This window comes from Sphaeramia orbicularis, chromosome 9 (assembly GCF_902148855.1).
Source record: "Sphaeramia orbicularis chromosome 9, fSphaOr1.1, whole genome shotgun sequence".
NCBI classification, from domain to species: Eukaryota; Metazoa; Chordata; class Actinopteri; order Kurtiformes; family Apogonidae; genus Sphaeramia; species Sphaeramia orbicularis.
The window spans coordinates 54,063,618-54,088,579 of NC_043965.1; the positions used below are offsets into that span (position 1 = coordinate 54,063,618).

General features: G+C 38.7%; 1 protein-coding gene across 2 annotated transcripts in view; it reads right to left on the reverse strand.

The window, feature by feature from the left end:
* Nucleotides 1-813: 813 nt before the first annotated feature.
* LOC115425618 (phospholipid-transporting ATPase ID-like) overlaps nucleotides 814-24,962 on the reverse strand; it is an 80,429-nt gene continuing 56,280 nt past the window's right edge. The window contains exons 7-28 of one of the 2 annotated variants that reach the window (XM_030143265.1): nucleotides 19,349-19,421; nucleotides 17,459-17,529; nucleotides 17,270-17,352; nucleotides 17,031-17,189; nucleotides 16,068-16,156; nucleotides 15,575-15,768; nucleotides 15,248-15,456; nucleotides 14,366-14,409; nucleotides 13,812-13,977; nucleotides 12,310-12,498; nucleotides 12,086-12,201; nucleotides 11,015-11,179; nucleotides 10,770-10,881; nucleotides 7,340-7,445; nucleotides 7,108-7,249; nucleotides 6,843-7,026; nucleotides 5,503-5,726; nucleotides 5,076-5,159; nucleotides 4,656-4,901; nucleotides 4,425-4,567; nucleotides 2,547-2,676; nucleotides 814-1,910 (exon numbers count right to left, since the gene is read on the reverse strand). In XM_030143265.1, coding sequence (XP_029999125.1) covers nucleotides 1,584-1,910; nucleotides 2,547-2,676; nucleotides 4,425-4,567; nucleotides 4,656-4,901; nucleotides 5,076-5,159; nucleotides 5,503-5,726; nucleotides 6,843-7,026; nucleotides 7,108-7,249; nucleotides 7,340-7,445; nucleotides 10,770-10,881; nucleotides 11,015-11,179; nucleotides 12,086-12,201; nucleotides 12,310-12,498; nucleotides 13,812-13,977; nucleotides 14,366-14,409; nucleotides 15,248-15,456; nucleotides 15,575-15,768; nucleotides 16,068-16,156; nucleotides 17,031-17,189; nucleotides 17,270-17,352; nucleotides 17,459-17,529; nucleotides 19,349-19,421 — 3,256 coding nt within the window. In that variant the 3' untranslated portion in view covers nucleotides 814-1,583. Of the gene's footprint in view, nucleotides 1,911-2,546; nucleotides 2,677-4,405; nucleotides 4,568-4,655; nucleotides 4,902-5,075; nucleotides 5,160-5,502; nucleotides 5,727-6,842; nucleotides 7,027-7,107; nucleotides 7,250-7,339; nucleotides 7,446-10,769; nucleotides 10,882-11,014; nucleotides 11,180-12,085; nucleotides 12,202-12,309; nucleotides 12,499-13,811; nucleotides 13,978-14,365; nucleotides 14,410-15,247; nucleotides 15,457-15,574; nucleotides 15,769-16,067; nucleotides 16,157-17,030; nucleotides 17,190-17,269; nucleotides 17,353-17,458; nucleotides 17,530-19,348; nucleotides 19,422-24,962 lie in introns of those variants that run through there. The other variant, XM_030143264.1, reaches the window with a different exon arrangement.

A 24,962-nucleotide genomic window follows, 5' to 3' on the forward strand; every position in this document is an offset into this window, starting at 1 on the left:
GTAAATATAAGAATTGAAGGAGTTATTTGTAAGGCTGAACTTCATAAACTACTATATGCACCTGCCCTCAGGTCTGTCCTCAAAGTATCAAGCTATGGTAAACAGTGAAAACTGGGCTGTGGTGTCCTCAAGGTTTCTTCTCTCTTGAAATGAACAGCTAAGTTGACCTCACTGGAAGCATCCTGCAAGAATCAAAGGGAATATTTCTGTTTTTCAGGATTGTTAGGAATGTCATTCTTCTTCCTTTCAGAAAGATACTGGAGATGCCAGACCTTCCTCTAGCACTGGCACAAAGCTCATGGATAAGGTCTGGATAAGTAACACAACTTTTGACAGGATTTGTCTAATTAAATTTAGAAATACTTTACTTTAGGCCTGTAGCTTTTTACAGGAAAACCACTGAGTTTGGAGAGTTTGTCTCTGTGGCGTGTGTTGTTTCAGCTACATTAATTTTGAATTTTCCAATCAATATCTCAATGATTGCTTTGTTTGATGCATAAAATGGCCTCTTTTGGCAGATAACTGATAGAACTGGTAGTTAAAAAGCGAACCTGGCAATTTATACCATTGTAAATAATCTACTTTATCCATTTACCAGTCTAGAAGAAATATTTGGAGATTCAGCATCAGTTGTCATTTGATGGAGAGACTCACTGTGGTTTTACCAATTGGCATTACAAAACAGAGTAGTCCTGGGCTAGCTTGTTAGCATGCTAACTGCCATACATAGCTCTGTAAAACATAAAATTAACATCTTTGGCATAACATCAAAACTATCACTTCTTTACACAAAGATGATAGTTATTTAAAAAAAAAAAACATTTTAAAGTGGAAATATTACAAATAACTCCTTTAAAGACCTTTTAAGAAAGGGGTCCAGGATCCCCACAGAACTACAAAGGAATTAAGGCTCACTCTTAGGTTGAATTAAAACAATCAACTTTTACAATCTTTCTGAATAAACTAATGCTAAAAATTTGCTCGTCCTCAGTTGGATTGCATAGAAGTGATTTTTATACCCATTTCTGCTGCAGGACACTGACAAAGTGCTGCTTGCTTGTCCTTTTTTTTTAATAAGAATGTAAAAATGCTTTAAAAAGATACTTCAGGTACAAAATTCAATTGTGCATCTTGGCTTTGTTGGTTTTCTCGTCTGACCAAAGCACTGCTATACATGCGGACTCCCAGCGTTAAGACAGTGTGGGTAGTCTGTAAACACGATGATGCTCCTTTCACAATTTGAAAATCAGCCTGTTATTGGTACTAGTGTCTCTCATGGTTCTGTATCAGGCATTTTTGTACATTATCACTCACAACTGAGGGAAAATATTCTTTATATCCAGCAGCTTGTGGTGGTTCCCTTTGATAAATCCAAATGAAAGGCTTGGAGTAAAAGTCATCTTCACTTCAAACTTGTGGTGGGGGATTGGGCAGATAAGAACCTGGTCCAGGAAAACCCTTTAATTCAAAGGTGTCTGGAGAGTTTGGGTACGAAGCTCCCAAAGATCAACGGGATTTAACTGGCAGGTTGTCATTCTTTCATCAGGAATCTCTTCACTGTCTTAAAGTGAACCCACCCTCCGTCAGAGAGTGTGGTCCATAGTCCTGTACATCTGCAGGGAGGTCACCTCTACGTCGTTGACTTTGACGTTCTGCGGCCGTCCCGTTGGGCTGTATCCGGCCGATCGCCCCATGGGGCTGAAACCTGTAGTGGTGCGACCCGTGTGGGCAAAACCTGAGGATCGCGACACGGCCGGGCGACGCAGGAAGCGGCCGGATGTTACCAGGTCGCCGTAGCCCTGTGCATGTGAGAAGGCGTAACCTGAGCGGCGAGAGCTTGTACGGCGGATACGGGCACGTCGAGGCAGAGGGGGAGGCGCTGCTTTGGCCTGTCTCACCTTGAATATCACCTGAGGGTTTAGGCAGAGAGGGACAGAATGTCAGAATGATAACCTCATAAGCTTTGAACAGGTTATTGTTGAGTTTAGATTTCAGCCATGTTTAAACTGATGTAGTTTGGGTTGTTTCTGTCACATATTTAACACAGAAAGTAGAAGGTGTTCCCTTTCAAATGAATTTCAACACATGCATTCTGGCCTCTCACTACCAGTTAGATTAGTTATGGTTCCATGAAAAAGAGCAGCAGTTAAAAGGTTCATGTAAAAATCTGCACACGTTTGGGCAGCAATTTGATGAAGTGTTGAATCTATTCTACAAGCAAATATAGAAGTTACGATTAATGTTATACCAACAGTGCTTCCATCAGATCTTTGTTTACTACTTTCTTTTCTGACCTTTTACTAGCAGCCCACATCACCCATTATTGCTTAGGCATAGGGTTACATTTGACCCATGTTAAACTGCACCTTAGATAGTGTTCCACCCACATTATTCACACACATCAGACCACGGTAACTTTTTCATTCACCAGTCTTGAACACACACATTAAGCCAAACTTTAAACACTGTACTCTAAAGAAACTATATATGATTTTTATAACCTGGGGAGACATGAGCGAGCACACAGACACAAATGTGAACAGTACCCTGTCGTTGATAGTGGGGCAGAGCTGAATCATCAGGAAGCGGTATGTAACTACAGGAAGCACACACAGGATGGAGGTGAGGAGGATCGTCAGCCAAATGTTTGGCTGGTTCAGAGAGTTTCGGGCTGTTCTAGAGAGACACAAAACATCTTTTATCAGTAAGTGATTTGAAAATAAAGTAAAAATGTTGAGAAAAAATTGGGAACATTAAGATAAAATCAAAATGTCAAGAATACCGTTGACTTTTCAAAAGCAAAGTTGCAGTGATAAGAATAATGTTGACAGCCTGATCACAATCAAGGTGTATAAGTATATTTACATCAGTTATTAATCAGTGTTGCAAAAAGATACCCCCAAAACCATTCCCAAAATGTTTCTTTGGCCATCTTATTACTAGATCTTGCAATCCTCTAAATTTGAAGAAATCGGATAAAAACTGATAAAATGGCAACCCAATGAGCATGAAACACAATTTTATTGTTATAAGAGAGCAAAATTATTGTACATAATGTTTTGTAACACAATAAATAATTACTGCTCAACTCCTGTGTCTTTTTTATTACAAAATATACACATCACATTGCTTTTCATTTATTGATCATATTTGTTGAACAGCTGTTTGATTATCAATTCTTATTTTCAGTATTAAGACAATCAACCATTTTGTTGTGAAAACCCTTCTTTTACAGCCCTTTAATTGTAATGATAGAATGGGAACCTGTTATTTCAGTATTATTAAGACTAAATATGCACAACTAGACAGATTTTGGTATGCTCCCTGGCTGCAGAAATTTGGGGACAATGTCGCAAACGGATGTTTACGTTGAACCACATGTTTTCAATGGCGCGTTATTTACCAAAATTCATGTAGTGTCCGTACACCAATATACTTCCATCAATAATATGGCGTATATGCCTTATAGATATGTTGTTATAACTTGTTCACAAATGTTTCTGTCCTCCTGTACCAGCAAGACTTAGTTCCAGATCGAACACAGATGCCACCATGTGCTCAGACAGATTTCCATTCCAATCTGGTAAAGTTCGTACATCAAGTAGTATCCGTACACCATATTCAAAATATGTCGGTCTAATTTTATTGTTTCTGTCAATATATGGAATTTTTCAGCATGCATGCTTTGGACACCACATCTATGCAATAAACAATGCATGATTCTCCTGAGTGCTGAAACATTTGTATATCTTTGTAGGCATTAAATATGGAGGCTATTAGGCTGGAGTGTCTGTACACCCAATAATTTCTGATTTGACAGGGGCAAGCCTGCAAAATTTGTAGTAGACACCATAATACAAAAATATTTTGGACTTTAAAAGAGAAATATCAGACAAATAAAATGGCCTGTCTAATTTTTTGATAGACCATTATTATTTTTTATCTATATGTGCACCCTTTCTGGTACCCTCGATTGTGATCAGGCCATGAGGATGTTGAAATTTCAAGAATGAAAACAAATATATAAAAATAAAGTTAAAACATCATTCCAAAGTAAAGCCAAAATGTTAGAATAATGCAGAAATATTTACTTTAGGTGTAAACCAGTTCATAAACACCCCAAACTTACTTCTTGCACTGTACTAATTTGTATTATACTGCCAAGCTGAAAAAGCATGAGCAAAAACATTTTCAAGGAATTTCACGGAGAAAACCAACTGATAAAAATCGTTAGCTTCACAACATAATTGCCTAAGTCATATTTTTGGTCAAAGTGTGATACATATGTAACTTTACTCTCCTAACACTGCTGCTTCTTTGTATGCAGATATCCTAAAAATATGACTAAGGCAATTATGGCATGAGGCTGATGATCTGGAGACATGTAAAGAGAAATATGTGTCCAAGTCCAAAGGTGTCTCTACTCACCTATGAAAGGGAATGCTGAGGGTAACATGAGAAACATGCCGTTGCTGTACATGGTGAAGGTAACGGCAAAGTACATGGCCAGGCTGCCCAAAATGAAGAATGTGTTCACCGCTGTCCAGTAGGCCATCTCAAAGCCCAACTGCACACACATTTATGCATTTGTTACTCCAATACCCAACACCAGCAAATGCTAAAAAAAAATAAAATCAAAGAGGGAAGCTCTGTACCTGAATACTGACAGCAAACATGAGGCAGGTTTGGGTGAGGAGGGCAAATGACTGGTAGTCAGCAACGTCCTTCCCATCATCCCTCACTGTGTCGTTCATGGCAAGGTAGGGGATGAAGAAGATCACCAAGGAGCTGTAGCAACTGTGGAGTGCACACTTGAAGAAGGCCTTCTTACTGAAGTACAGGTTGAGCTGACCAGGCATATAGAGCTGAGGGTGCTGAAAACTCCACAGGTCATTCACATCCTTACCAGCAGAGGGAGACAAAGATGAAGGAATTACAGCTCCGAAGATGAAAATTTCTGATCTAATGGTTTCTATCTGTCTTTTATCCTTCTTATTAATAAAATTCCCTGAGTATGCATAAAATCAACACAAAATGAAGCTTATTTAAACACATATATGCATAAAAACAATTACCTGGTCAAACAGACTCATTCCCAGCACAGGCAGCGCTGTATACATCAGGTTGTAGAGTGTTATGAACCACTCATCATACACCGTCTACAGGACAAATCACACACACAAAGTAATCAGTCTAGCATGATCCAAATATGAATACTTTTACACATTATAGTGCAAAAAGTACAACTAAACCGTCCAACACTTTCTACTACAGCACCACCATTGTAACTGTAGGTTTAGAATCCTCATACTTTCCTGGTATTCCTCTCAAACAACAGTTCAGAACTAGATTTGTTCATGAAAACAATTAGAGAAAATTGATAAGATTTGATAACATCAATACTGTTACAAGGGAGGCTGAGTGCTGACTGACATTAAATGACACCATATTTTTTAATAGTTTTTCTTTCTCCTTCACCTTTCGTTTTCATAAACATCTCACCTGTGCAGAGAAGCCACAGAAGAAGGCATACCAGAAGTGTACAAATGTAAATGTGAAATTCTTGTAGAAGAAGTAGCGCAGGAACTTGCACATTCGTAGGTAGGACCATCGACCGTGCACCAGCAGGAGGCGCTGCAGGAAGCGAAACTGGGCAAATGAGTAGTCGCTGGACAGCACAGCCTGCATGCCCTCCTGACCGGAGATGCCCACACCTATGTGGGCCGCTGGACACAGAGATGCACCGTTACAATGCAGATTTAAAGGGATGTGAATCCACAGGAAACAAAAAAAGAGACAGACAAATGCTGTTTCTGACTGATATCTGAATCATCCTTTTATGAGCTTATATTAGTTTAATGCAACCACATTTGTTGTTTTGCCAGAGGATGGCAGAAACATAAAGAATTAAAAGAAGGTAAGATAGAAAAAATGGTGTGTTTTTTTATGCATTTTATAATTCCAAACTTAAACCCCAGGCTGTTTAATAGAAGTGGATATACCGCTGCGATGTCCCCTGAAGGTTCGCTGGCTATTTAAATCTTTGAGCTTTAAGGCCCAGCTAACACTAGCATATTATGGACATACTGAAAGCACTGCTACAAAGGAATGCTATGTTTTGACACCAAGTATTTTCAGTGACTTGATTAATGTCAACACATAGAGTTGTGTTCAATAACTGTAGCTCAGCTCAGCTCAGCTCAACTCAACTTTATTTATAAAGCAGTTTAAGAACCACAGTTGTGCATCAATCATAAAAACAGAACTGTAAAACACACAAACAAACAATACAAATAGTAAATACAACAAAACCCTAAAACAACAGCAGAGACTCATGTTGGGTCAAAAGGAAAGGAGTAAAAATAGGTTTTAAGCTGAGTTCTTAAACTGGACAGTGAAGAGGCCTGTTGAATGTGCAGAGGTAAAGTCATATATAGTTTAGGAGCAGCAGCAGGCTTTGGTACAGAACTCAGTGCCTGAAGGAATAGCTGGTCAGCTGACCTGAGGGATCGAGCAGGAGAGTAAGGGTGAAGAAGCTTAGAGCGGGAGGAAAGGGAATAAATAATGCTCCGAAAGTCTGACTCCAATGGTGAGTGAACTGTCAATCACACCAGTCATTAAAAAAACAGATCCCCTTAGCCTTAGTATCCTATCAAGGAGCACCATGACTCCTGGAAAAAAAATGTAGTGACTATATCTAGAGAAAAGTTGCTGTTTAATGGAGTACCATGGATTGGTGTTAGTTTAAGCACTGACTCCATTTTCAAGCAGCTGTTGTGGCTGTTGACTAACATCTGCAGAAGTGAGTTTAGTAAGCTCGGACACGGGAAACGCTGTGGTACCTTTGATCATGCTGACGTCGTTGGCTCCGTCTCCAATAGCCAGTGTGACGGCCTGCTTGTACTTCTTGACCAGCTCCACCACCTGAGCCTTCTGCAGAGGAGTGACCCTGCAGCAGATGACTGCCTTACACATACACGCCGTCCTCAGGAACTCCAGCTCCATGCTGTGCTCCAGGGCATACGCCTGAGGGACCAAAAGCACTCATGAAGCTACATTCAAATATGCGGGAGATTAGAAAGTGGGATGGGCTTGTTCATGACGTACCAGACTGTGTCCATTGATCACAAGCCCATACTCTCCATTCACCACCTCATCTGTGATCACTTTGACACGGTTGCTCAAAATCCTCTCTGGGATGAACATGGAGTCTTCTGTTGCATCTGGTTTCATGGAGGTTCTTGCATTCCTGCTCAATAAATATATAAATACACAACTAAAAAACTGCCATCAATGACCTGGACTTTGAACGGAGACGCTGTTTGTCTTTTCTTTTCACCTCAGCTCCTGCCTGACATCTTCTGGTGAGTTTCCTGAGATGATGAAGACTTCGTTCATCTCCTCTCGCAGTAAGTTGCATGAGTAGCCAATGTTTTCTGCAGTTTCTGTCACCAAAATAATTAACATGAATGAATGGGCAGGAACCAGAAAAGGCACAGTATGCAATATCCCACCATCTGTCTAAAATTATGTCTTCAGATGAAGTAATGAATTAAACTTTTATTCTCATCGAATGCAGTGACTTATTAATGTTGTAATCAATATCCTTTCATTCTAAAAAAACCCCATAAAACTAACCAAATGAAACAGACCTTTACAGTGAATACCTGCGGTGGCCCAGAGGTGCAACAGGCCAAAAAATTATCCACTAGACGAAAAAAATTATCTACTACAAGAAAAAAAAAGAGAACAGCCTAAAAAAATTATCCACTAGATGAAAAAAATTATCTACTACAAGAAAAAAAAAGAGAACAGCCCAAAAAATTATCCACTATAAGAAAAAAAAAGAGAACAGCCTAAAAAAATTATCCACTAGATGAAAAAAATTATCTACTACAAGAAAAAAAAGAGAACAGCCCAAAAAAATTATCCACTATAAGAAAAAAAGAGAACAGCCTAAAAAAATTATCCACTACATGAAAAAAAATTATCTACTACAAGAAAAAAAAAAGAGAACAGCCTAAAAAAATTATCCACTAGATGAAAAAAAATATCTACTACAAGAAAAAAAAGAGAACAGCCCAAAAAAATTATCCACTACATGAAAAAAATGATCTACTACAAGAAAAAAAAAAAAAAGAGAACAGCCTAAAAAAATTATCCACTAGATGAAAAAAATTATCTACTACAAGAAAAAAAAGAGAACAGCCCAAAAAAATTATCCACTATAAGAAAAAACAGAGAACAGCCTAAAAAAATTATCCACTAGATGAAAAAAATTATCTACTACAAGAAAAAAAAGAGAACAGCCTAAAAAAAATTATCCACCAGATGAAAAAAAAATCCCCTATAAGAAAGAAAAGAGACCAGCCAAAAAAATTATCCACTAAAAGAAAAAAAAGAGAACAGGCAAAAAAAATTATCTACTAGCCCAAAAAATTATTCAATATAAGAAAAAAAAGAACAGGTGAAAAAAATTATCTACTATGAGAAAAAAAGAGAGCAGCCCAAAAAAAAATCAACTATAAGAAAAAAAAAAAACATCATCCACCTTTTCAATTACGGGGGCGCTGTTTACCCGAAAGGTGTCTTGCTTTAAAATTAAGGCCACCACAAAAAATAAAAGGATAGGCTGAAAAATTTTAAGGCTTTCGGCTAATGTGGCTAATGCTAAGGAAGTACCCCACCGGAAGTGGAGGTCGTGCGCTAAGAAATAAAGTTATTTTAAAATATAGATATTTAGATTAATATAGTTTGCAAAGCAGTTAAATGATTAAATACGGTTCCAGTGTCTGCTCCAGGTTAGGCATGGGCGTTAAATGGTTAAGGTTAGGGTTAGGGTATGGTTGGGGTTAGTTTTCAGTGGTAAATGGCCTTTGTGTGCACTGTGTGAAGGTTCGTTGCTAAGCTAATGCTAACGCGAAAATTGACGGCAACTTTGTGTTATTTTATTTTGAGAGGAGGAGGAGAGGAGCTTCCTGTGGAGCTCCACTATCATGGCATTGCCCATTTGTTTGCAGGTAGACCTCTGCTCCTCAACTCAAACGGAGTGTCTTCACTAACACTAGATCAAGAAGGACATTTTGTGGAGATAAAGATGTGTGCCGTGGTACCGCAGTGCCTCGGCACCTGGCAACGAGCTGAGCTGTGGTACCGAGCCATGGTACGCGGTGCCGTGCTGGGGTACCTGGCACCGAGCCGTGGTACCGCGGTACGTCGCGGCACCAGCCGAGGTGCCACGACACCTCGCGGCATCAACCTCGGTGCCGCACCAGCCGAGGTGCCACGGCACCAGGTGTCGGTGCCGCAATATGCACTCGCTGTCTCTCAACAAATGGGCGATGCCATGATAGTGGAGCTCCACAGGAAGCTCCTCTTCTCCTCCTCTCAAAATAAAATAATTTTAGAACTTCTTGTAGCGAATATTCATCAAAAATGATATTGAATGTCAGGCAGTTGAACAATTCAACACCGTAATCACACAACTGTTTACTCGCACTGGTAGTTCACAAAGTTGCCGTCAACTTTTTGCGTTAGCATTAGGTTAGCAACGAACCTTCACACAGTGCACACAAGGGCCATTTACCACCGAAAACTAACCCCAACCATACCCTAACCTTAACCATTTAACGCCCATGCCTAACCTTGAGCAGACACTGGAACCGTATTTAATCATTTAACTGCTTTGCAAACTATATTAATGGAAATATCTATATTTTAAAATAACTTTATTTCTTAGCGCACGACCTCCACTTCCGGTGGGGTACTTCCTTAGCATTAGCCACATTAGCCGAAAGCCTTAAAATTTTTCAGCCTATCCTTTTATTTTTTGTGGTGGTCTTAATTTTAAAGCAAGGCACCTTTCGGGTAAACAGCGCCCCCGTAATTGAAAAGGTGGATGATGTTTTTTTTTCTTATAGTTGATATTTTTTTGGGCTGCTCTCTTTTTTTCTCATAGTAGATCATTTTTTTCACCTGTTCTTTTTTTTTTCTTATATTGAATAATTTTTTGGGCTAGTAGATAATTTTTTTGCCTGTTCTCTTTTTTTTTTCTTTTAGTGGATAATTTTTTTGGCTGGTCTCTTTTCTTTCTTATTGGGGATTTTTTTTTCATCTAGTGGATAATTTTTTTAAGCTGTTCTCTTTTTTTTCTTATAGTGGATAATTTTTTTCAGGCTGTTCTCTTTTTTTCTTGCAGTAGATAATTTTTTTGTCTAGTGGATAATTTTTTAGGCTGTTCTCTCTTTTTTTTTTCCTTATAGTGGATAATTTTTTTGGCCTGTTCTCTCTCTTTTTTTTTTCTTGTAGTAGATAATTTTTTTCATCTCGTGGATAATTTTTTTAGGCTGTTCTCTTTTTTTTTCTTGAAGTAGATAATTTTTTTCATCTAGTGGATAATTTTTTGGCCTGTTGCACCTCTGGGCCACCGTAGGAATACACATTTCTGAAGTAAAAAAAAAAAAAAAATAGAAATATTAGTTATAAGTCAATAAAATGTAGAAATACAACTAGAAACATTTTCCGTTCAAAGGATGATTCTCTGATATTGCAACTTTTCTCATATTTTTGTTGTTTGTACGGTGTTCACATTTCAATGACACTGTCTTCACAAAAGAAATTGTTACTTTCTCATAGTCAATCGAGTTGTAAAGTAGAATGTGGAATGAGTACTAACTGAAAAACAAGTGCCTGAGGTTGAATACATTCTTCTTTGACGTTACTGTACATTATTGTTTGACATAGAAGACAAAAGCTGATAGAACTTATACCTTGCTTATCGCCGGTCAAAACCCAGATTTTAACGTCAGCTTTGGACAGCTGCTCTATAGTGTGAGGTACTCCATCCTGTAATTTGTCTTCAATCGCTGTTGCACCTAACAACTGGAAACACAATTATGCCACACAATTACATTCCATTAGCTTACATATATGTTGTGTAATATATAATATAAAGAAAAAGGCTGATGTATTGGATGTTTAACGCTGGTAAATCCAGCTATTTTTTTGAACAGACCAGGAGATCCTTTTCTATTTCCTCGTACAGCTGGTCCAGTTTGTCTTCCCGGTCAGCCAGGGTAGTGCTGGCCTCATGGTGGCGCTGCTTCCACTGGCTGAAGTAGTCCTCATCCAGATCCTTATAGGCCAGGGCCAGAGTCCGCAGCCCCTCCCCTGCAAACTCCTGCACGACAACACACATGGACAAATATGGATGAACGCTGCATGAGCATATACACACTAACCCAACAAACACAATCTGGAAGAACAACACACACGCGCGCGCACACACACACACACACTGACACACACACACACACACACACACACACACACAAGCTAATGGTATTTGTAGATATACACAGAAGTTAAATTCATGTTCCCAGCTACATAAATTTTGGCTAATCTAAGAAATAAACTATGCAGGAAAAAAGAAATGAAATGTCTGTTTAGGTTTTGGAAATCTGAACTTAAGAAGAGGAATTAATGTATAAAGCCAGAATAAAAGTATTGTGGAGTAACAGGAGAGAAAACAGGGCAATTATACGTTACAAAAGCAGACTACACAGGATATGTCTACAAACAATTATCCAAATTTACATATTGTACTATAATATTAATCCCAATAATAACTTCCATTCTGATAGAATTGTGTTATTTTTCATTGGAGTTATATTCATTTTGAAAATTGTAAAACTAAAATTTTACAAATTAGCCTTTGATCAGCTGATGAATTGCTCTGTGCTACAGACCTTCAATGATCCTAAACCATAAAACAGATTTATGAACCAAACTGATGTGATGAAACCTGTTTACATAATGGATTTCTCTATTTACTAAAAAAAATTTCAGTCCACTGAAAGAAAGAAGCATGAATGGTTTTGGTTGATACCTCTGTTGGCTATGTTCAGCTATGTCCTCATATGGGTGTGGTACAGGAACATTAAGATAAACTTTGTATCTATAAACACACACACAAACACACTCGACACACGATGACGAGCCAGTTCACTGGCAAACACATCCTCAGAGTAGCAGAAAATCTGTGCTCTTTTTCCAAGTAATTCTTCCATAGCTACTGACTACTGACATTGAGGTGCTCTGTGGTGACATCCATCAGTTTGCTGCAGGACTGGTGCAGCCTCTCATAGATGATGGTGTCTGCACCTTTACAGTACAGAGAGAGCTTCCCCTCTGGACTTCGGACTGTTTTAAAAGACACACCAAGAAATAGGCATTAAAAACCTAAATATTACCAGGCTACACTAAAGAGAAAATATCATTTAAAGTATGTGTTTGTGTTGGGTTCCTCACCGATCACAGACATTCTTTTACGAACATTGTTAAAATCCAAGATAGCCAAGAGTTCATAGCTGCGCTGCTGTCCCATTTCCATGATGGAAACACTTTCTGGAGTTCGAGATCGGAAGACAAATCCAAAGTTTCTGGCAGCTGTTACCAATGCTCCCTCATCTGGAGATTGGGCTTGGTATAAAAGCTCACCTGAACAAGAAAGATGGACAAAATTTTAGTCTCCTTTTCATGACTTCTTACTTCATTGCTATAATCGGTATATCCTAAAGTTGTACAAATCTATATTCTTTTTACTGTTAGAGTATGAATATTCCTCTGTCACTGGAATAGTGTGTACAGTTCAGTTATTAGAAGCATATGAATGCACTTCCCTCACACATCCTGCTCTAGGTTTGCAAGTTTTAGTCCAGAGAGGCAACCTAAATGTATTTCATAATTCAAATCTTTAAGACAAAGTCTTAAAGATTTAGTGGTATAATTTGCAAGTGGTCAGATTAGATTTTTTGTGTAAACACCACAACCTGTATCTGTATCTCAGTAAACTACACACATTTCTCCTCATTGTCCTTTCCTCGTAGGTTCCTTCCAAACTGCAAAGTAGCTAAATCCTGTTCAGACGTAGCTGAATGATATGGATGCGTATTTATGACACCATCATGTTGATATTTACATGTACCCGTAACTGTGGATTGCGGAAAATAAATATTTTTTCAGTTCTGACACAGAACTTGAAAAAGAACAAACATGCTTCTATACACTGAGACAGAGTTTCCCAGTCAAAGAGCATCAGTGAGTGGTTACCACGTACATCCATTCATAACTTGTTTGTCTATTTGGCTGTTGATTGGTCGACTAAATGCTGCTGCTCTCACTGAACACAGTCATTGCTAAAAGCAAGAGGAACACTTTCTAAGAAATATCTATCACTACTTAAAATGACTTAAATCTGCTGCTAAAGTTGTAGATTTGTTACTAAGAATTTAAATAAATGTCCAGCAAATAAATCACTAAGTTGACAACACTGGTTCTGACAGACTATTTAATTCTGCATCTGTCCATGGACTGTTGTTGGATGCGCCTCAGTACTTTCATTACTTTGGATTCGATCATGGTGTGTCACAGTGTGTGCCAGTTTGAGTGGTCAGAGTGACTGGATTACAATGCGTCTATCAAAATACACCTGGAATTGCAATTGGATCTTACGTAAACAAACCATATTTCATGTGATTATTTTGCTGTCCAGTGTTGCAAAATCCATCATTCTGGAGTACATTCTGGACATACCATAAAATGAATTGAGCAAGTAGTGTGAACAAAACCTGAAAGAGTATCAAGTTCTGTTGCTGTCTAACAACTACCTTTAAACACAGGAACAACAGAACTCAGGCTGATTCAACTGTCTTCAAACTTGCAGATGTGCTTTAATGTGTTGGCTAGTGAAGTGTATTTCTCATACGGGCTGTGTTTTCTTACTCCCACAGATACACTCCATCTGTCCTCACCTTCTGTCTTCTCCTCGGCCATCACAGTATGGCAGAGGGCCAGCAGTCTGAAGAAGGCATGGACCTCTGGGTTCTCAAGTTTCACCGCCTCCACCAGGGCGTGGTCATGGAACATGAAGCGAGGGTCGGCCAGTGGATTGAATGAGAAGTCCACTGTATCTGTACTCTGGTTAGAGGAAGACAGAAAAGTAGGGGACTAACAAATGTTGATGCTCGACGAAAGGAAAAAAACAACAGTATGCAACACAGATTGCCTAATATTTTTTATGTAGCGTCAAGGTAAACTTGTGGCAGCTTATCTGATTAGACGTTATCCTGTGAAATCAAGTGTTACTGTTCATCTTTAAGACGGAAGTGGTAAATCATTGAAAGTAAGATGTGGGTGAGTACAAGGTTCTTGACTTCCTTAAACCAATACTTTCAGCTACCTTAACCAGGATAAATGTAATGTTATTCTACTGAGAAGGGCTCGACATCTGCAAATCCCCTCTATAGGTGACACGAGGACGTACCATATTTTACCCGTTTGTTTTGTGTTGTTCTAATCCACTCACCTCAGTGATTTCTATTCTTTGGCCTGTATAGTCATAAACATCACCTGCAAATAAGGAGAAAAACAGAAAATAATTACTAATAACTAATAAGTTGTTTTTTAACATGGATTTAAAATCTTTGACACACAAGCCACAAGAAACATATTCTTAAGAATACATGTACGCATTGTGATTATTAAAGCAAACCTATTCTAGTAACTCTTAATAGAACAGACCTTCAGTTTATGAATTATTTGCACTCCCACCACACTGTTGTAATTGTTTTCTTTGACTGTAGCATTATTTTTGTGTTGTCCTTCTCTTCCTGATTGTGCTTGTATTTTTCTTGGAATTCAATATCACTTATTTGTACTTGAATACAATTCTTTCTTTATCACTGATTTATCCAGAGACAATGCAGGTCCTTGGTTAATGACCAGAGTGTGGCTCATAGATGGGCTGCTCACATCACTCTGTGGTCCAATCACTAAAACCACTCCTAATGACAACATTCATGCACTCATTAACACGTCAGTTTTGCAGCTACCCGAAGCAAAGCCTCAACAATTTTACAAAAATAAAAGAGATAATCACCATTTTTGCTCAGTGATGCACTGATCATCTAACACTAATTTTTGCAAAAAACTCACAGTGCACATGTTGTCGCTTTTTTAAAATAAAGTGAACTGAAAATAACACACTGTGAAAATACAATAATTTAGAGGTGTGGCCACTGGCTTTGTTGGTGTTAATAAACATAGGTACTTTCTTTCATGAGCCACAATTCTGCTTTAAGAAAATAAAAGTTCTGATCACTCCTTAGGTAATTCTCTAATTTGAGGATATCCAGAGACTAAAATAACCATGATTCATCATAATTACACAAAAAGGAATGTTTTTTACCATATGATTTGCCATTGATGGAGCACTTGTTGAAGGTCATGATATTTTGGGTGAGTGTTCCTGTTTTGTCGCTGAAGACGTATTTGATTTGGCCGAGCTCCTCGTTCAGTGTAGTGGTTCGGGCCTCAGCCGGGGTATCGTTCCGTGCGAAATACATCTTCCTGTCCCAGTCGATATAGAAACTGTTCCCCAGTCGGATTATCTCCACACTGTTCAGAGCAGCAAGATTAGGAGAAAACTCACTGCTTTTTTCTTCTTTCAAAAAAGCTGCATTTAGTTTTTCTAATAAATATCACACAAGAAGCAGTAGAGTCAAAATATTGTTACCTAACATAGAGAGAGATGGGCACCACAGTGTTGAGGATGATGACATAGGACCAGAATGTGAGGAAGGCAGAGAATTTAGCATCTTTGCCTTCTTGTCTAGGCAGGAATACAGTGAACTGTGAGCCTTCGTTCATCTCCCAGAAGAAGTTCCCTATGGCCAGGATGGTGCACATTATGGCCAGGAAACCAAAAATCTACACAAGGATGACAAAATGGAAGTTTTTTCACAGGTCAAAGAACCACAGAGTCTAATCATGCACATTAGGAGACTTCTAATCAATAAATATCTTCCAAAAAAGCTTTCAAGTAGGTTTGAGAAAACTAGCTATAATGTCACCAAATATCTATTTGTTGATGTATGTGAAAAACAGTCTTCAAACTTAGTCCATTGGTAGGTCATTATTCACAGATCTAAATACAGGTGTGTAAACTGCTGGCAGTCCTGAGAACAGGTCAAAAGGAATGATGAATGACGAAGCCAACAAAGCCTTACACAGAGGACTAGGACATTCATCAGTCGGTCTATGCTGGTGCGTTTGAACGTGCTCTTCCCACAATTCTGCATCAGCTTTGTTTCGGGACCTGCAAAAGGAGAAGTTGAATGAGTTCAGTGTGGAATCCAAGAAAATGTTTGTACTGTATTGTAACACATCGTTAGCCTCATAGCATAATAGCCTAACTCATACACAAATGGACTGTAGTATGTGGACATGTTAAATTCAGGTGTTCCTTTTCTAACAGGGGTCTGGGATACAAAACAATAATGACACATGCCATAATATTGTTTTATATTGTGATAAATATAATATTGATTATTAATATTGATGTTTATATGTAAAATCATCTTAAACAGGACATCTTACAGCTGTAGACATGTGTCCTAATATTTATGTCCATATAGTTTATAAATATCAATATTTCCTTAAGGTTTAATGGGAGATTTTTCTTCCCCAGTCAGATGTGAAGAAAGGAGATGGGTAGTTGTGTTACAAAATTATTTAGTCAGACCGTAAAAAATATTTTAGAAATTTAGAGGCAGAGCATTTAAAATCATAGTCATGGATAAAAAAAATCAACGTTGAGAGAAATTAAGTAAAAACCATCTCTGAGGCATTTTGGAAAAGATAACAATTTAAACCAAAGCAATGATATTTATCCCAATACAAAACTATATTATGATATTTGTCATTATTGTTTTGTAACCCAGACCCCTGTTAGAAAAGAAGCACCTGAAGTCAACATGTCCCAATACTTCTGTCCATTTGTGTATGAGTTAGACAATAATGCTATGAGGCTAATGATATGTGAAGAAATTCCCTCAAGGTTTTCATGACACATAGCCTCTCTTATGAATGGAACAAATGGAGGAGGACATCATGTTTTTGTCTCAGTATGGATCACGTCATTCAAGAAATACACAATAACTGTATGCGTTTCCATTTGTCCCATCACACACCTCCAAACAGCACCAGTCCAAAGCACCACTCTGTATTCCTGAGTGTGCAGCCTCGCAGCAGAATCTTTTCATTGTCTAGTGGATATTTCTGGCCAGCATAGGTTAGTGTTCCTGTAAAGCGGTCCAGGCGGTTGTTGGGGGGTTCACAGCGTACCTCACCTGAAAGTAAAAAGGCAAAGCTTACAGCAGTGTTCAGCAACAACAGATCCTCTACTGCACATGCTGTGTAGAAGTCGTACCATTAAAGTCTGCCAACTTTTCAATGTCATCTCCCAGGTCTCCTGTTACTGGTAGAGCCTGCCTCACCTTCAGGTTAGTCTCTCTGAGGAGGAGGAGAGGAGAAAGATTTGATAAAAAAGAAAAAGAGAAAGTACAACAAGTCGAGGGGGGGGGGTCACAAACACTCACACAAACAAACAGTTACTAACCCATCCAGTTCTGCTGTTTCAATGTACACCAGGTTAAGGGGTTCACTGCTGGACAATAACAGGAGATCAGCCTGAAATCATGAAGCACACAATCCATTTAATGCTAATTCAATCAAACACTGTTACATATAATACAGCTGCACCTTCAGGTTTGGAGTTAGATTTCTAACTTAAAGAGTGACAAATAGCAGGAGAGTTGTTAACAATGGATGGACAGAGTAAGAGAGACAACGAACTTAACCTAGGAATAAATAAGAAGCACCAATCTAAGGACCTAAGGAACCGTGGAGGAACATGTCAGACCAAAGTCACCTCAAACTCAAAGTGTCCATTAAATAAAGAAAACAATATTTTCCAAATAATAAAAGGAACATGTTGTCAAATAGTAGATATGCGCATTAAACATTTTAGAGTTCATGAGTGCCACTGACTTCAATTTGGAGTTTGATTTCTCTTTGTGGGTCTGCTCTTATGAGGGGTACCTCAATTTTACCCTAACTGAGTCATCTAAATATGCTCCTGAAGGGCATCAGTAGAGTGCATGTCAGCAGCAGACACAGCAATGCACACTTGAATATAGAGCAGGGCCATCTCACCCTCTGAAAATAGGATTGATCTTAATTTGCTTTTCAGAGGGAATATAATAGTGCTGAAATTATGTTATTTTACAGGGAGTGTTGCACTAACCCAGGGGTCGCAACCCTGGTCCTAGTGAGCCACTATCCTGCATGTTTTAGATGTATCCCTCTTCCAACACACCTGATTCAAATGATCAGCCTATCATCCAGCTCTGCAGAAGCCTAATAATGACCATCAGGTGTGCTGGAAGAGGGAAACATCTAAAACATGCAGGACAGTGGCCCTCTAGGACCAGGGTTGCTGACTCCTGCACTAAACCGTCTGTAGCATTCACTTGGCTGGTGACTTTGTTTCACTTTATGTGGATACATTAGTGTTTGTTCACACTTAAGTGTTTAGTTTCAGACTGCATTAGTCTGAATCAGGTGGCTGTGGCTCAGGAGGTGGAAGACGTCGGTTCAAATCCTGCTCCGTCCCAGTCACATGCCGTTGTGTCCTTGGGCAAGACACTTCACCCAGTGTGACTCACACTAGTGTTGGAATGTGAATGTGGATGAATGTTTGGTGGTGGTCGGAGAGCCTGTTGGTACAGATTGGCAGCCATGTTTCCATCAGCCTGTCCCCGGACAGATGTGGGTACAGATGTAGTTTACCCCCCCCAGTGTGTCACTGTGGAGTCAGTGAATAATGGATGCAATGAAAAGCACTTTGGGTGCCTGGAAAAGTGCTATACAAATCCAATCCATTATTATTATTCACCTATAATTGACCTAATGATGAAAACCTCTGGGTTCCCATGTGAAGTAAGTCTGATTCACACAGACACTTTTGGGTGTAAAAATGTTTTTAAAAATGTTTTTGTCTTATTATAAATCTCAGGTGTGGCATGAGTTCACTGCAACATAATACTGGAAACACTGCAGAATCATAGATGCATGTACAATTAGGAAAATGTGGATTGGTGTTAGAGTTAACCCTAACCCTAATGTCATCTAGTATTGGCAAAATATTATATGATAGATAAAAATATAAATACGTCTGTCCAAAATTATGCAAACTAGTTAAAGTCAAAGCAACAGGAAAACCTCACACAGCCTAAGCCTCCCGAAATCACAGAAAACTTTAGGAAAATTGGCTATACAGTAGATTAATCTCAAAAGATCATCATATGAAAATAAAAATACAATACTTCAAAAGACTTTGGAAAACTTCAGTCACTTCACTTAAAAAAGTCAGATGTATGGTTTCAGTTAATTCGAATAAAGTGAGTGGTAATAGCTTGAACTTTTGGATTTTGTCCAGTTCACTTACTGTAACAAACTGGTTGTTTTCCAGTTTGATGATGTCTCCCACCTGCACATCCATCCATTTCTCACTCCGCAGTCTGTGGAGAAGATGCAGACGAGTGAATAGAGGCCAGATCCAGCAGTGCCACAGGGACACATGTCCTGTTTATTAGTCTGTGTTTAAACTCAGTAACCGATCTCCATGTTTAATACATGTATGAATAGGTCTGAGTAAGTACTGTCACATGACACATGGTCCCAGCCGGCATGTCCATGTGGGCCCCAGAAAGGTTCCATTTGGGCTGCATATAAGGGTCCCATTTGGGTTTGTCCGCAGTTTCTATGGTGGCCCCACATGTGTTTGCCCACATCAGAATCAGAGATCTGAATATCTTATATTATTTATTCTTCACACTATTTATCCCATAATATTTATCTTTCATGTCATTTGCACTACTTCTCATGTTTTTTGCACTACTTAAATTCTATGTTTTACAAATATCTAAGTTTGCAAAAGTTTTTATTTTTTAATGTAAATAACTGTGCCTTTTACTGATATTTGTTGTCTGTCTGTAAATTTTTGCACTTAACCTGAGAGCTTTACCTCAGTTTCATTGTACTTGGTACAATGACAATAAAGAGATTCTGATTGTGATTTTGATTCTGATTCTGATATGGGCAAACACATGTGGGGCCACCATGGAAACTGCGGACAAACCCACATGGGACCCTTATATCCAGCCCAGATGTAACCCTTCTGGGGCCCACATGGACATGTCAGCTGGGATACAGTTTACAGAAATACAATTTTGGGGTAAAAATACTTAAATTACTGTTGTGTGACACAGGGACTCAAATTGACCCTGATTTTTTTTTTCGCTTTACGCAAATGTACAATCATAAGAAATGGATCCTAAATGAAACATAGGGCTTTAGCTCTGGTGTTAAACTACAATTGTGATCAGTATTGGATACAAATGTTTAAAGGATCAGTTTGTATGAACACAAATCTGATGTGACACAGGGACAGCAATTTGGACCTTTGTTCAGTATCACAATAAAAGACTGACTGGAACTAAAACACTACAAATATGATCCTAAACTTTTATTGAACAGACATATTACAACTGTAGTGATATATATACAGATAATAGCAGAGCATATTGGACTAATAATTGGACCGGACAGAACCTTTGGATATTCATGTATTGTTGAATAATTAGTTCAACAGATTCACAGACTGAAAATATCACTGATACAAGAACAAATATTATTATTAAAGTTCATAGTGCACTTGCATATTTCAGTCCTTTTCAGGTTTCATTTTATTACCTCCGCCAAGGAGGTTATGTTTTTGCCAGGGTTTGTTTGTTTGTTTGTTTGTCTGTCCGTTAGTGTGCAACATAACTCAAAAAGTTATGGACAGATTTGGATGAAATTTTCAGGGTTTGTTGGAAATGGCATAAGGAAGAAATGATTATATTTTGGTGGTGATCGGGGGTGGGGGGGCCCACGGGGGGCGCCACTGATCAGCCTTGGCGGAGGTCTGCGCTCTCAGAGTGCTTCTAGTATTGATTATATCTTTATATATTTTTTCGTACAAGTGATAGTGAAATTTTGTAAACCTACATCACGCCTCAGCACCATGGGTGCCTGAGCCTTCAGCTGCTCGGCACCCAAACTATGGCACACCCCCCCACACACACACACCTAAGACAGTCAGACTCCATCACAACATTTAAATCCAAACTCAAAACCCATCTGTTCAAACTGGCATATTCACTTTAACTGGACACTGTGCACTACACTTGTTTTTAGGTTAATGTTTGGTTTTAATTATGTTTAATGTTGTTATTTTATGCTTTTTATTGTCTGGAAGGTGACCTTAGGTGACTTGAAAGGTGCCACCAAATAAAATCTATCATTATTATTATTATTATTATTATTACCTCCGCCAAGGAGGTTATGTTTTTTTTTTGCCAGGGTTTGTTTGTTTGTCTGTCTGTCTGTTTGTCTGTCCGTTAGTGTGCAACATAACTCAAAAAGTTATGGACAGATTTGGATGAAATTTTCAGGGTTTGTTGGAAATGGGATAAGGAAGAAATTATTAAATTTTGGTGGTGATCGGGGGTGGGGGGGCCCACGGGGGGGCCCATTTCCAACAAACCCTGAAAATTTCATCAAAATCTGTCCATAACTTTTTGAGTTATGTTGCACACTAACGGACAGACAAACAGACAGACAGACAAACAAACAAACCCTGGCAAAAACATAACCTCCTTGGCGTGGGGGGGCCCACGGGGGGGGCCACTGATCAGCCTTGGCGGAGGTCTGCGCTCTCCGAGTGCTTCTAGTTATTATTATTATTATTATTATTATTATTATTATTATTATTATTATTATTATTATTAGTTCCATAAAATAGAGTTTTTAAGCTAAAAAAATGAGCCTATTTGAGAAATGAAAGGTGGAACTTTTTTGATACTAATGTTCACTTTTGCTTGATCTGACCCATATATGTTTGGAGTATATGTGTGTGTGTGTATGTGTGTGTGTGTGTGTGTGTGTGTGTGTGTGAGTGAGTGAGAGAGAGAGATGTTATTCTTTTCCCTTGTCTATTGGCAACTGTCAGGAAACAAACTGTCCTCGAGTTACTCTGAGGGACCTTACATAAGCAGTGAACACCAAGGTTATCCTAATATTAGCCACTTTCCTTGACGATGTGTTCCTGTCTACTTCCTGTATTGTCTGTCAGTTTTAGTGTCAGTCAGACCATCACTTTAAGCCCTACTGAAATATCTATCTATTTTCCACAGAACAATGATATGTCCTAAATAATTAAAAAAGTAAAAATTAATCTGTTTGTATCATCTTTAACAATTTGGAAAATGTTTATGAAACCTGGCAGGTATATTTACTGGAAAAATATTAAGATTTTGCTGCCACTATTTTATGGATGAACAAAACTGCACATCTAAAAGGACCTACCATTATAAGAGATAGGTATTTCTTCCCTGCATTGGGTTTGATCTCCTCTTGGATGTGTGATATTAAAAACCAGCAGATGCCCGGTAAACAGGAAGCAAACTAAAGGTACTTCCCATTGTATTGCAGCTGCTTCCTGTGGCTCAGTTTATCAGTCCTTAAATCTTTGAGTACAACCTATTTCATCTCCAGTTTTCTTTCCATTTGCTTTCATTTCGCATCTTTTGTAAAGTCAAACAAGTCAATTCTGCTAAATCTTCATAGAAATTTAGAATCAGAGATAAAAACAAGACTTGGAGTAGTTGAAATAGAGTCTAGCCTCACCCCAATGAGGGAGTGGTGCTGTGGTACTGAGGTGTCTAGTGTTTGTCAGCGGTAACATGAGCTAATGTTGATGTAATATAACTTTATATATTGTACGCTACCTCAATAGATGTATGTAGCTTACCATTATCACTGTATATCATGAACAAAAAATGTAACTTAGGAACAGTTTGTCATAATATTCTCTGTTCTGTGCAAGACATGGCAAGGCAAATTAATTTACATAGCACCATTCATACACAAAGCTTACAAATGCATAAAATTACATTAAAATCATGGAGAATAAAACATTAAACAAAAAGAAAGTGCAGAAAATATAAAAATAAAAAAAAATAATTACAACAGGAATAAGAGATAATTAAAACAAAAGCTAAAACATTCTTGACTAAAATTAAGAATCTCATGTTAAATCAATCAAGGCAGTTAAAATTGTGAGTTGCAGTACAGAAAGGCTCAGGTTTGTTGTGCTTGCAGGGTTGAAATGAACATACATATTTATCCCCTTCATTCAGATGCAACAAGAAGACATGGGAAATATGTGCACAGCCTTGAAAGACACAAAAAACAAAACAAACTTAACTGGTTCTAAAGATTAAAGTGACTATGTCAGTGTGACCCCTGTCCCCATGACAAGAAGCAGCACAAACAGTTACAAACATTTGATAAGAGTTTGAATGAAACCTGGTATCAAACATCAGAGAATTAATGCAATTAATCTCATATTGTCTGAACAAAAGGGTGAAACCATGTTATGTGCAAACGGAGGTCACACTAAATACTATCATTGGTTTATAGATGCTCTTTTCCCCCCAAAAGCTGTTTTTACTGCTGTGCATACCTCACATATATTCAGATTGGATACAGACACTGAGAAATACATATGTGGACATGAGAACTGTACTAAACCAACAAACCTAATGTTGGCCTAGGACTTTTGCTAATTATTATACATTCATCATTATATACAAACTAATTAGGTGGCTTGCACATGTAGCTAGGTGGGAAATTGACAAACAACTAAAGTGTTGTGCCCTGAAACATACAGTATACACAGGTGGGTAATATGTACGAGGGTCAAAACAGTATTCGAAATCTCTCTGACATGACATTTTAGAGACAATTTGAAAGATTCGTGTTGCTAAATGACCCAAATTTTTACTTTTGAATTCATTTTTGCTTTAGTTGGACCATTAGGGATAATCCAAAACAAGGAGCTACTTCATATTGAAATAAATGTCAGAATCAATTAAAGTTCACTCTGACAGGACATTACTGTGTTTTAACCCACATATAATATTCCCTGTACCCTTTTGGATGAGGAGATTTCTAAAGAGGTTTGGTACAGAGGCACATTACTATTGTTAGCAATAAGCATCTTTATGAATCCTGAGTGACGATAAGTTAGTTATGGTAAGACCCCCACCATCACAGTAATCACTGCATCATAGAATGCAATGATTACTACTATACAATGCTGTTTTTCTTCTTTTAATTAACTGTTTTTGGATAGTGATGGTTTACATTGACAAATTTACCAGAGAAGATGTGACTGATATCTCCTCCACACAGACACAATTTCCGCTCCAAAAAGGTTGAATAAGAAAAGAGGAAAGTTGCATGTGAAGCAGGAAGCTTCACATCAAATCATGATAATGATGTTAAGAAATGAATCAGACAATGAGTCCACTCTTGATTGGTTTGATTATCTTCAGTCCTCTACTATGACTATGTTTAGACAGTAATGATCTGAACGAAAACGCCAAAGTGGCGTTGTGTTCTCACTTTCAATTCCACGTTTAGATGTGCATTTTTGGGGTAAATCTGCATGCAGACGGACACGCTGAAGTGTGTGAAATTTCCTTTTCATTGATGTATGGTCATGAGCTTTGGGTCATGACCGAAAGGACAAGATCCCGGATACAAGCGATCGAAATGAGTTTCCTCCGCAGGGTGGCTGAGCGCACCCTTAGGGATAGGGTGAGGAGCTCGGCCACCAGAGAGGAGCTCGGAGTAGAGCCGCTGCTCCTCCACATCGAGAGGGGCCAGCTGAGGTGGCTCGGGCATCTGTTTCGGATGCCTCCTGGACGCCTCCCTGGGGAGGTGTTCCGGGCATGTCCCACTGGGAGGAGACCTCGGGGAAGACCCAGGACACGTTGGAGAGACTATGTCTCTCGGCTGGCCTGGGAACACCTCGGGGTCCCTCCAGAAGACCTGGAGGAGGAGTCTGGGGAGAGGGAAGTCTGGGCATCCCTGCTTAGACTGTTGCCCCTGCGACCTGGCCCCGGATAAGCGGTGGATAATGGATGGATGGATGGACGATGTTTGGACAT